This window comes from Trematomus bernacchii, unplaced genomic scaffold (assembly GCF_902827165.1).
Source record: "Trematomus bernacchii unplaced genomic scaffold, fTreBer1.1, whole genome shotgun sequence".
Classification (NCBI taxonomy): Eukaryota; Metazoa; Chordata; class Actinopteri; order Perciformes; family Nototheniidae; genus Trematomus; species Trematomus bernacchii.
Window position 1 is genome coordinate 1,135,195 of NW_022988159.1, and position 13,028 is coordinate 1,148,222.

Consider the following 13,028-nt stretch of genomic DNA (forward strand, 5'->3'; position numbering starts at 1 on the left):
GCTCTTTATTGATCTGATACTGCCTGTGCTGCAGCACCTCTTTCTACCTTCTGGAGAGAACACAGGGATTTTAGCCTTTGTTGAACATTTACATGCACAAAAACCTATATAACACACTACAGGAAAAAAATAAGTATAATAGGACCTCCTTAACATGGCTGTAGACGTAATCTTTTTTTCCACAAAAAGTCAAACGTGTGTACTGATTAGCGTCATCACTCAAACCCACAGTAATGAAGTGAAGTGTCAAAGTGGAAATGAACTGTTTGTTTTACTTTCCAATAGTGCAAGAGTGTAAGAATGTAGACATATACGTACTTGTGTGTGTCGAAAAAGACGGAAAATTACAGCTTCCATGACTTTCTGTGGGACCTTTGCTCCTGTACTTAACATGCTGACGACATGATGCTTTTAGAAATGAGTGTACGTGCAATTCCTACATGATGAAATTCTGTCGCAAACATTGCATCCTCTGAGTCACTGTGGTTTGGGAACAGGACAAGTCTCTAAAAACAACCTTTCTGACCTTTGTGTCTGCAAGGAAGCTAAATAAAAGACGTCCAATGTGGTCGGTGCAGAGTCAGAGTGACAGGATTAGCTCTGTGAGACGAACCGCAGCCATTTAAACCTCTGTATTAATCTATTGACTGACCTCACAGTCCCTATAATAACCCAGAACGGGCAAATATAAAAACATCACAGACAGACATAATGACTGCAGACGTAGCACCGGCTTGCTGAGAATAACGTCATTCATTAAAACTAAAAACCAGGGAAGAAAATCCTGTAAAACGTAACAGAGAAAATACCCCAATAAAATGGGGCAAACCAGGAGAAACTAAGCCATGTAGACTATTTGTATTTGTACTTTATCCTTGTTAGTGGCCTTTGAAATGACATTTTAACCATGTGTTACTTAAGCTATCAATTGAAAAACTTGATTATGAATAAAACATGTAGTTTGGTTTACAGGTTTGACATTAGGCGCTTTCACACCGGAGTACTTTTCCCCGTACTTTTCCCTTTTAGTTCCGATAGTTCCTGGGATTTTGCGTTCACACCAAAAAGAGAACTTAGTTCAGAGAACTTTTACCCCCCTTTTCAGTCCCTGCTAGAGAGGTGGGACTATCCTGGGGGGAAAAAAGTTCCAATTTCTGATTGGCTGGGCGAATTGCAAACCACGCCCCGTAAAACTCGGAAACGTTTTGTGAAAGCCGCCATTGTATTTGCTGGCATTAGCATTATTAGCATTAGCCCCGCGCACCAACGGAGGGAGACTAACTTATGGCAACACAAAAAAAAAACATTGGAGCGGTGGAGTGATGAGGAGGTGTCGGCGTTCTGGCGATTTACTTGGAAGGCTTCAGTAGAAGCTGCTGGGAGTCCCATGGATGGAGAGAGAGAGAGAGAGAGAGAGAGAGAGAGAAGAGTGGAGACGAGAGATCGAAGAGAGAGAGGAGAGAGAGAGAGAGAGAGGAGAGCAGATGACGAGAGATGGGAGAGGCGGATCGAGAGATTGAGAGAGAGAGAGAGCGGAGGAGAGAGAAGAGACGAGATGAGGGAGAGAGATGAGAGAGAGTAGAGAGAGAGAGAGAGTGACGCAGAGAGAGGGAGAGAGAGGAGAGAGATAGATAGATAGATAGCTAGATAGATAGATAGATAGATAGATAGATAGATAGATAGATAGATAGATAGATAGATAGATAGATAGATAGAAAAAATATCCCCTAAACCCTTGCATCATCAAAGTTTTTGATCTGCTCAAACTTAGCATTTCTCCTAAATGACAGGATAATGAAATATGTGTTGAAGAGACACTTTACTTGAAGTCTTTGGTGATGTTATCGTAGGTCTTGGGGTCCTTCAGGAGCTTCACAAGGGTGTTCGAAGCCTCTTCCACAATTTTGGGGCATTCTGCGTTCTCTGAGGCCAGCGAACGCCTCACAACCTCCAAGTACTCTGTGAAATTAAAACATGCAGACAGAGGGAGGGAGGACACTTAGACCTGGGCGGCTATAAAAAGCCACAATAATACACAACAACCCGGTTAAACACACAGGGCTATTCTGAGGCGCTGGAAAGCAGCAATTCATCTTCAAAAGAACACGCTGGATCCCAGATTTAGTGAAGTGCCGGAGAAAGGGTTTATTTTAAAAGGTTGCAAGTGAATTTCACAGTTTATGAAACTCTAGAGACTCCACATCTCTAGACCTGCGATCATTTCCACTTTTTTGCACTGTTTTTTACCGATTTATCCTATTCTTTCTTTTTATCTCCTTACAAAGTGCAGAGTTCCTATTTTTTTGTTCATGTATGACCTAAGAATAAGTGGACGATTAAAACAAAGAAAAAAAACACATTTTTTTTTTGTATATTTTGTCCGAATGTAGTTTCCTAAAGAAATTGTCAATTTGATTTCACATGTTTATTTATAACAGCAGCATGTAAAACAAACTATTGCACATAATTACAAATACAAAAAGAGTAGTAAATAGACAATTATACAATATAAACCTCTCAAAATAGCAGATAAAACATAACTAAAAGAGTAAAAGACTGTGAAGATAAAAATATGTGAACTATTGGACTAATAAAACACTATTAAAAGGGATAAATTAAAGCTAACACAATATAAAAGTGGGATATTATTAACAATTAGTGTTCAAGAATGGCATATTTAATAACAAATAAATGTAAAATGTACAGTGAGAAGTTTTAAAGGTCACCTATCATGCTATTTTTAGGCAATAGCATAGGTCTCAGATATATACAAAAATATAAAAAACATGTCTATGAAGTGTTTTGCTCAAAATACCAAACAGATCACCCATTATAGCCATGCTTCATATCCCTCTATTTCACTTCCTGTTTCAAAAGTGCTGATTCTGGGTATAAACAGGTCTCTCTTGAGAATGAGACCATGGGTGTTTCTCAATGTCGAGGACGCTTCCTTGGTAGCACATGTCTTCCGAGTCACTTGCTTCAGAAGCGAGGCAAGAATCCTTCCTAGCCTCGGAAAACGAAGAATTGTGGAACAGGCTAACAGGTGTGCAGGTGTGCGTCATATGCGAGGCCCCGCCTTAAATGGAGCGCGATTTCCGCCAAAGATTTGGAAATTGGTCCGTGCGCAAAGCATTGTGGGGATTTTAAGACCGCGGAGTCTACACATGTGCAGCCTCGAAATTTCCCGCTATGAAGTACGCCGGGCTCGGTAGAATTCCAAGTATGCTGTGCTACCAAGCCAGCATCCTCGCGATTGAGAAACGGCCAGAGTCTAAAATGCTGCGGAGATTATTAGATCAAAGATTATTTCTGAAACAGTATGGAGCTCAAAGGCTTTCTCTCTTGCCGGTTATACCACAAGGTGAGTTCCTTTTTATTTCCTGCTTCTTCACACACATGCTCTCCAGTACAGGTTAGCTCTGAGTGTTAGCCATGCTAATGTAAACACCGACCATATTAAGTCCAAAACAGTCGGGCATTGTTTCTGATAGCAACGTCTCTGATAGGGCCGTGGGTGTAAAGCCAGCCTATATTTCAGATATTACGTCATATCGGCCGCAAATCTGGATCAGCTCCGTTGTAGCCCCGTTTTTAGAGATTTGAGTACAGAGGAAAAGAGAGAGGGTTTTATTTGCTGACGCTGCGTGAGTTCCCCGACACACCGGGGACACATCTTTCTGTATAAAAGACATCAAAAAGTGCATTTTGCATGATAGGTCCCCTTTAAGTCCACTTATTGCCAAAAGACAATGAAGTCTTTAAATCTTTTTAACCTGGAGAGAAAGAGACACTCCACATTACAGAATCTTGGAATATTTCCACTCGTTTGCACTGTTTTATTCCACTTGTCTTACTGCTTCCTTTCTTTTTTGTTTCCTTACAGAGTGCACATTAAATACGTTGTACTTTTTACATTTATTAGGACCTCTTAACAAGATGACAATTAAAAAAACACAATATTTTGGGTATATTTCGTCATATTTAGCATCATAAACACTTTGTTAATCTCACATATAGACATTATTTCTGTACACAGTATTTATTCTACTGTACAATACTAAATATACCTCTCTTATTCTTGCATCCTACTTGCACCAATATGTCTTTATTAAACTATTGTACGTCTTTTCTCATTGTTGGAGGAGACGGGACTTAAGATATTCCCTGCCAAAGACAATCAGGCCTTTCAATCTTTCCATCTTTTGAACCCGGAGAGAAAGCCAAACTCTTCCTGGTGATGACGCCGACTGACTGCAGTGCTGATTTTGGGAAATAACAACTTTGTGTGTGTGTAGATATTATCTTAGAGTCAAATAAAATGTGTGTGTGTGTGTGTGTGTGTGTGTGTGTGTGTGTGTGTGTTCACATCTGCACGCCAAAGTGTGTATCAGCAGGAGTGTTTGTGCACACCACAGGTGATTAGAGGGCTTGTACTTTTCCAGTGTGTGTGTGTCTGTGTGTCTGTGTGTTTGTGTGTGTGTGTGTGTGTGCCTTTGTGCGTGTCTGTGTGTGTGTGTGTGTGTGTGTGTGTGTGTGTCTGTGTGTCTGTGTGTGTGTGTGTGTGTGTGTGTGTGTGTGTGAAGCGTGTTCACATCTGCACGCCAAAGTGTGTATCAGCAGGAGTGTTTGTGCACACCACAGGTGATTAGAGGGCTTGTTATTTTCCAGAGTGTGTGTGTGTGTGTGTGTGTGTGTGTGTGTGTGTGTGTGTGTGTGTGTGTGTGTGTGTGTGTGTGTGTGTTGTATATATATATATAAGTGTGTGTCTTCCTACCTGGGAAGTTGACAGTAGCATGAACCGGAGCGCTGGTGGCCACAGAGCCATGGATCAGGTGAGGGTACTTCAGTCTGCTCCAGGCAGCCAGGGAGCCGGGGTACGAGCCTCCGAACGCAACCCAATTCCTGTCGCCGAGCCCTCGAGTCTCCGCCGTGACGGACAGGAAGTGAGCGAGATCAGCGAGCGCCTGACGACTGCTGAGGAAACGCAGGTTCCCCGTACTCAGATCACTGTGTGGAGACAAGGAAGGTTAAATACAAAGGAACTTAAGTTCAAGGTTCAAGGCTTGTATTGTTATTTGTACATAGCTACAGTGTATATATATCAATGAAAATCTTAGGTCCAACAGTGCAACACAATAAAACAGATAAAGTACTGCAAGTAAATACAAATAAAATAGAACAGAAATAGTGCAAGAAGTAATTGGAATATGATATATTAGATACGTAATTTGTAAGTTGCAGACAGATGAATGTGATGGATGTTCTTTCAAAAGGTCTTATGGCCTGTGGGATGAAACTGACCCTGAGTCTGCGGCAGTGAGCATCTGCTGTATGATCCTCTCACCATACGACAATACATTGACTCATAATGGGAATTTTTCTGGGGGGATTTCAGCCCATAAAATACTACCTGGTCTTTTTCGATGCAGCGCTGCCATCTGGTGTTAAAACAACTGCACTGGGATCAGCTGCTACGTTATGAGTCAAAACTAAACATGGATAAGCAAGGTTTAGTTTGCATGATTCCAGAAGACCACTATACATCTGAATGACACCCAATACCTTATGGAAGTGATCCATTCTTTTCTAGTATAGTAGTATACAGGCACACGTATTATTTGTCTGGCACTAACATAGAACAAACCTTTAACCCGACATAAAAACAATTGGAAACGGAAACAGGATGGTTAAGAGCAGGACTTTCTTTTTAGATGCAGCACTGCCCTCTGGTGTTAAAACAGCTGACCTGGGATCAGCTGCTAACACATGAAGCTGTTTGCACAATAGATTATTGTCCCTTTGCTCATCAGGATTATGGAGTCAGAGTTCCTGAAAGTTGAATACGTGTCGAAGGTGATGTAAGTAAAAAAACGGGTTACCTCCTGTCTGTTAAAGAATTGATTTTGCATGTGTGTGTGTGTGTGTGTGTGTGTGTGTGTGTGTGTGTGTGTGTGTGTGTGTGTGTGTGTGTGTGTGTGTGTGTGTGTGTGTGTGTGTGTGTGTGTGTGTGTGTGTGTGTGTGTAATGAAACGATAAGCTCAAAGTGTACCTGGTGGGACGGCTCTTCCCATAGAAGCGATGCTCCAGCATGAAGCACAGCGCTCCAAGTTTCTCTGCGTATTTCAGCCAGGTGCCGTTCTGCATCCAGGCCGCGTTAGCAGGACCCTCGCCCCCGATCATCAGGAACACGGGACCCTCGGGCCTGGAGAACGCTTTGTTTACAAAGTACCTCTGAGGGGGGAAACACACATTCATGGTCAGGTTTGTAACAAGATGTCTGCTGTCTTTATTACATGACAAAAAAATCTACTTTTTCTCAAATGGACACGTATGGAAGCCCATTTAGGCCACAGACAAGAAACAAAAATATCCTGTAAGTCATAATTACAAGATAATAACTGATAATAATGAGATAGTAAGTCAACAAAGTAATGTACAAACAAATGAAGTCAGAGAGAAATAAAACAGTGCAGATGAAATACTGCTGCAAGTTAAATGCAGGGATAATAATTATAATAACATGGTAAGCTAAATTAAGAAAATGACAATAAAAACATGAAACAAAAATGTAAAATCTGAATTGAAATGGCCAAAAATGTGCAAAGCTTCACAGTAAAAAGTATAAAAGATGATGCAACGTACAGAGATAAAGTCTTAAAGAGGAAACTACTACCTCTCATATGCACTCTGTTTCAACTAGCCTATATATAGCCTGCTGCAACAGCATGATGCACTTCCTGAAACTCAGTTATACGTTTCAGTTTTGCAAGATTTACAGTGGCGACCGCTATGAAAACTCTATGGGGTCTTCACTGCAAAACCAGTTGAATCGACATGTATTTAAACCTTTTTTAGGACTTACTTGCTTCCACTGTCTGCTGTCAGCTCCATTGAAGTGATCCAGTTTCTGGGTGAACCACAGCTCCTCACACACACCCCCCGTGGTGCATTCAGAGTCCTGGCTTTCACTGAACTTCCTGAAGCCCTTAACCCGTCCCTCTGCAAACACACACAGAGACAATAACAGAAATACAGTAACGCTGGAGAAGAGAGACACACTCCTCTGAACAGCCATGTTGATACAAACAGAGAAGCAGGCAGGAGGCATGTGATTCACTTCCATGTGGTCATGTGATCTTCTGCTGCTTTCAACGACTCGTTAAAAACATGGGAGAAATGACTTCTTCAGGATTGCGAGACAGACTTGACAAAGTTCTTTCCCCACGATTTGTGATACGATGTATTTTATTTAAATACTTCAAATTGATCGAGAATATTTTTGTTTAAATGTATGTTAAATTGCATTGTGTTGTAAAATATGGCTAAAAACCTGGGTGTTTTTTTCTCTCTAGTGAAGTAAAGTAATTTTATTTAAATAAATAAGTTATCCAATTAAGTTATATGGATTTGGAGTCATAGGAGTGATATAATTAACAATACATTTGTAAAATAATAAGGAATGGCCCAGAATGTAAAGAGGTATACACAAAAGAAGAGATAGGTGAATAAAACACGTGGAAATGTAAAGAGATGTAAATAAAAGAATAAATATGTAATAAAAAAACAATACATATTAAGTCTGTGTACCTTCGGTTCAATTGTCTTTCTTTCTTAAACCAGTAAACAGAAAAGAGACTGCATTATTGTTTTTTGTTTTAGTTGTTTACCTTATACTAAATGGAATACTCTGTTACAGTAAAAGTCCTGCATTCAAAATGTTCCTCAAGTAAAAGTAGAAAAGTATTCTCATCAAAATATAGTTAAAGTACTGACAGTAAAAGTAGTCGTTGTGCAGATTGGTCCATTTCAGAATAATATATATGATATGTTTTATAATGATTGATCATGAAAGTGTTCTCAAAGCTGGTAAAGGAGCAGCTAGTTTGAATGACTTTGTATACTGCAGGGTAGCTTGTGGATTTACTCCAGGTGGAACTAAAGTCTGATTTAACACTTGATTATATTTCACATCATTCATCCAGATCTGTAAAGTAACTAAAGGTATTAAATACATGTAGTGGAGTAGAAGTACACCATGTACCTCTGAACTGTAGTAGAGTAGAAGTACAAAGTAGCATACAATGGAAATACTCAAGTAAAGTACAAGTACCTAAGAATTGTACTTAAGTAACGAACTTCACTCAAAGTCAACTTTATTATCAATATCTCTGATTGTGTTACAAACAGGGAGACCACAATTCAGTTTCACACTGTCCCAAAGATTACAAATATATACAAAAGAATATACACATATATATATATATATATATATATATATATATATATATATATATATATATATATATATATATATATATATATGTGTATAATACACAAAATAAAGATAAAAAGATATTAAAAAGACACATTAATAAATATATAAAAATAGCAGTCAGGTAGATTGATAGCTACAAACAGATGAGTATATGACAATTCATTAATATGACAACGTTACAAATATATTCAAGTAGTGCAATCACTGTCCATAGCAGCAAGTGGAAAGACAAAATGTGTCTGATGCAGGATGTGTGTGTGTGTGTGTGTGTGTGTGTGTGTGTGTGTGTGTGTGCCTGCGTGCGCGCGCGTGTGTGTGTGTGTGTGTGTGTGTGTGTGCGCGCGTGTGTGCGTGTGTGTGTGTGTGCGTGCGTGCATGCGTGTGTGTGTGCGTGCGTGCGTGTGTGTGTGCCTGCGTGCGCGCGTGCGTGTGTGCGTGTGTGTGTGTGTGTGTGTGTGTGTGTGTGCGTGTGTGTGTGTGTGTGTGTGTGTGTGTGCTGGAGTGCCCCCTCAGATAGATAGATAAGTACTTTATTGATCCCAATTTGGGAAATGTTTGCGTTGCAGCAAGATCAAATAATAAAGGCAAGGTGCACTAGAGATAGAGTTGCATTATTGAATGACAGGGTGTGTCGTCGTGTAATGTAAAACATGTCGTGTCAACATGTTTTATATGTTTTGTTTGTTTGCCATCCCAGTTCCTTGTCCACCAAACAGCCTCAGCACTTTGTACTTTGCCTCAGTCTTGATAGTCTGTCAGTGACTTTGATATCTTCTTTTTTAGACTTTGAGATATTTTTCCTGGTTTCTCCATCCTCTGCTTCATCCCTAAAGGTTTGTCTGCTTTTTATATATCTGTGCTCATTACCAGCTGGGTTTTGAAATTGAACTTCATTACAAACTGTTCCTGCTTTCCTGTTTGCTGCATTTGGGTTCAAACTCCTCGTACGTGTGAACCCACCTGGCTATAAACCCGTCTCTGATTCTGAAACACTCCCAGTTAGTACTGAACTGCTGTGATGTGAGTTTGAGTGCCGCATTGTTCGAGTTATAGTACTTTATAAATATATGAACAGTTTCTTCCCACTTTAACAATACTGAACATACTTTTATTTTGAGATACTTGTACTTTACTTGAGTATTTCCATTTTTTGCAACTTTGTACTTCTTGTATTTAATACCTTTAGTTACTTTACAGATGTGGATGAATGATGTGAAATCTAATCAAGTGTTAAATCAGACTTTAGTTCCACCTGGAGTAAATTCACAAGCTACCCTGCAGTATACAAAGTCAAAAAACAAAAAAAAAGGGTGGACAAGCAGTCTGAGGTGCTTGTTTCTACACGGACCCTCACTATTGCGGTAAGCGTGTTGTCCCTTCCGGTTGTTGTTGTCACCTCCGGGCAGGGCCGGCCCTAGACATTTTGGTGCCCTAGGCGAGATTATGATTTGGTGCACTTTGAGCACACAATTACTAGAGACTAGATCTAGGGTTAGGGCTAAAACACCCATATGAAAAAGATTGGTTTACATTTTAATAATCAAATAAATATGTGAACATTACATGTCATTTGTTAGACACTTTTATCCAAAGCGACTTACATACATTCAGTTCTGTGGACAATCCCCACAGGAGCAATTTCGGGTGAAGTGTCTTGCCCAGGGACACAACGACATGCTGACTGCAGTGGGGCTCGAACTTGCTATCCCCTGATTCGAAGTCCAGCACAATATCCACTTAGCGGTGGCGGTTCTAGACCAATTTGACTGGGGGGGCCTCGCTGGGGCCAGTTATTTTCTGAGGGGGGCCCAATAAATGCAGGACGAAAAAGACAAAGACAGTATGAAGTAATTGCGCATAAGAAAACAATGCAATACACTTATTGGTATTTGTTTCATTACACATATTTATTTCAGCTACTTATAGTTACAGATGTTACGCTCTAATGCAGGGGTCTCCAACCTTTTTTAGGGTGAGAGCTACTTTCAGAAAATAAAACAAGTCGTGAGCTACTTTTACCCTTTTTTTTGTTTTTTGCATTGTATATATTTAGCACATTTTAACATTATTATATGCTGACCTTTAACCTTTGTGTGCTGTTTGGGTCTGTGGGACCCGTTTTCAGTGTTTACTAAAATAACATGTATGCTATTTAATTATTTGAACCTGCTTTATTTGGGGGTGGGCCTCACCTCCTCTAGGGGGGCCCTGGGGCATGCACCCCCGGGGAGATGTTTTTTTAAATGTTGAAGTTAAATGCATCAATCTTGAGCACTTTGAGTCTCTCTCTCTCTCTCTCTCTCTCTCTCTCTCTCTCTCTCTCTCTCTCTCTCTCTCTCTCTCTCTCTCTCTCTCTCTCTCTCTCTCTCTCTCTCTCTCTCTCTCTCTCTCTCTCAAACACCCTTTCCAAACGTGCATTGCGGCTAAACCATCGAATCACCGATCACGTCACATCCGTTAATTCCACATCCACACACATGGATTAACATCGATTTAATACATTAATGTAGCCTTTGTTTCTGCTAAAAGAGGTGTCGACCAGCTGGGGCAACAAGAAAATCGGCGAAATCGTGTGTGACTATTAAAAAATAAATCATTATTATATTAATATTGACAATAACAACCGACCGTCGGGGTAGCATTTGCTTGGCATTTCCGGGTATTTCTCCACTGGTTGGGCCATGTTAACAATACCGTGTAACTGTCACGTTTGAAGGGACGAAATCGTGACATCTTCACGTCTCCCAGCATGGTAGATCGTCACATGTTCACGTCTTGCCGTGATACCGGGTTGCATTGAATATGATGAAGCTGTTTCAGCAGCAATGCAACAGATGACCAACTCTTTGCTCCACAGCGCTGCTCCTGGCCGGCCTGTTGTCTGTCGTCCACATCACTGATGAAGGCCTGAGCATCTTCTGGGTCTGGCTTCTGGTGTTCCTACGACCCCCGGTCAGAGAGGAGCAAACACTGGATGATCTGCTGCAGAAAAACGTCCCTAAGGAGGAGGTAAGGCCATGTGCTCACCATCAGACTGATTGATTGATTGATTGAAAAGTTTATTAACAGCTTGTATATTGGGTACAGTACAGTACAGCTCAAAACATACAATTGTTAAGGGGATGCAGACCAGAGAAAGACTTTCGTCTTGTTTACATCAGGGTCCCCCATTTCCAATTCATCATATCATTTAAGACATATAAGACATATTTGACATACAGATGGCTTATTTACAATTTACATACAGGTGGTTTTTTACATACAGATGGCTTATTTACAATTTTCATTTTAGATTTCGTTCTAATACATCCTAACCGGACATTTAAGACATACCAAGTCTACAGATATACAGTTAGTAACAGAGTCTAAAATGCGAGTATATACATAGATGGGGGGGGGAAGCTGTCCATTGTACGACAGGTAGACTAAATACTGGTTTTAAACCACAGCTGTTTCCACACACACTGCTCCTCTTCTCAAACCTTCTCGTGCTGGGAGAAGAATAAGATCGATCTGAACTGTAAATCTTCAGATCGCTCTTTGTGGTTTTGTATGATTCTCTCTCAGCATGTCTTTCTGTCTGCGGAAACTGATGGCATTAATGTTAAACACATCACACAGAACTGAAAGACCTGCTGAGATGAATCACTGCATATATATGTTCTGATTATGGTGTCAAATGTGATGTTAAATACAATGCTAAGAAGAGCGCTGTAATGATCTGCAGAGCAAAAGGGGAGAAGAACCTTGGTTTTCCAATAGTCTATCTGTCAGGGCAGGTGCTGTCTGTTTGCTGTAAAACGAAGTATCTGGGACTCATCATTACAGATTAAATGGCTGATGATGACGACATGTATAGACAGCGGCGTGTCTTGTATACACAAGATAATATTTTGGCTAGAAAATTCTCTTGGGCTGAAGTCGAATAGTCCATTTAGCTTAGGAACCTTCCTAACGGAGTGAAATGACCCGGAAGTCCCTCAGTGGCAGCCATGATAGTTGCTTATTAAGCTTTTTAAAACGTATGTGGTAAGTTGCCAAAGTGCTTTGTTTTGAACGTTCATCAGTATTATAATCAAAAAGAGAAATATGAACGTGTGGTGACACATTATTAGTATATAATTCACCGTGTGATTCAGAGTTTTGGGAGCATGTCGCTGCGGCGTGGTTCGCACACGTGGAGGCACACTTTGCCTGCCGACAAGTCCGTGACGGGGATTTGAAATATTTCCACGTGGTAGGGAAGCGATGGGAAGCTCCACGTCATCCAGGTTGGTGGGATTTATCACAGACCCCCCACACCATGGCAAATATGAGGCGATTAAGGCCCTTCTCCTTAAGACATTTAGCTTATCTGCTAAGGAGAGGGCCCGCCAGATTCTTGACATTCAAGGCCTAGGAGACAGCAAGCCATCTCAGCTAATGGAGAAAATGCTAAATCTGCTAGGGGGGGAAGACCCCCGGATTTTGTTCATGGAGACATTCCTGCGCCACTTGCCTTCCCGGGTTCAGACGGGGCTAGCCAACACGTCCCGTGCCTTGGCCGAAGAGGCCGACCGTTTTTTCCTGGCTACCCAGCAGTCCGGTGCAGAGGCGCTAACTGTGACGCTCAGCGCCCCCTCAACAGTTACGAAGGCTTGGGGGAGGCTGGACGCGGGAGAGTGTTTTTACCACGCGCGGTTCGGGGCCAGGGCGAAGAAGTGTGTCGCTCCCTGCAGTTACAAACCTCCGGGAAACGGGGGAGCCGGCG

At 41.1% G+C, this 13,028-nt stretch overlaps 1 protein-coding gene across 1 annotated transcript in view; it reads right to left on the reverse strand.

Moving 5' to 3' along the window:
• prss16 (serine protease 16) overlaps positions 1-7,133 on the reverse strand; it is a 22,728-nt gene extending 15,595 nt beyond the window's left edge. Inside the window, exons 1-4 of the mRNA XM_034122244.1 lie at positions 6,866-7,133; positions 6,053-6,234; positions 4,778-5,010; positions 1,824-1,959 (exon numbers count right to left, since the gene is read on the reverse strand). Coding sequence (XP_033978135.1) covers positions 1,824-1,959; positions 4,778-5,010; positions 6,053-6,234; positions 6,866-7,126 — 812 coding nt within the window. The 5' untranslated portion in view covers positions 7,127-7,133. The remainder of the gene's footprint in view (positions 1-1,823; positions 1,960-4,777; positions 5,011-6,052; positions 6,235-6,865) is intronic.
• Positions 7,134-13,028: the final 5,895 nt, after the last annotated feature.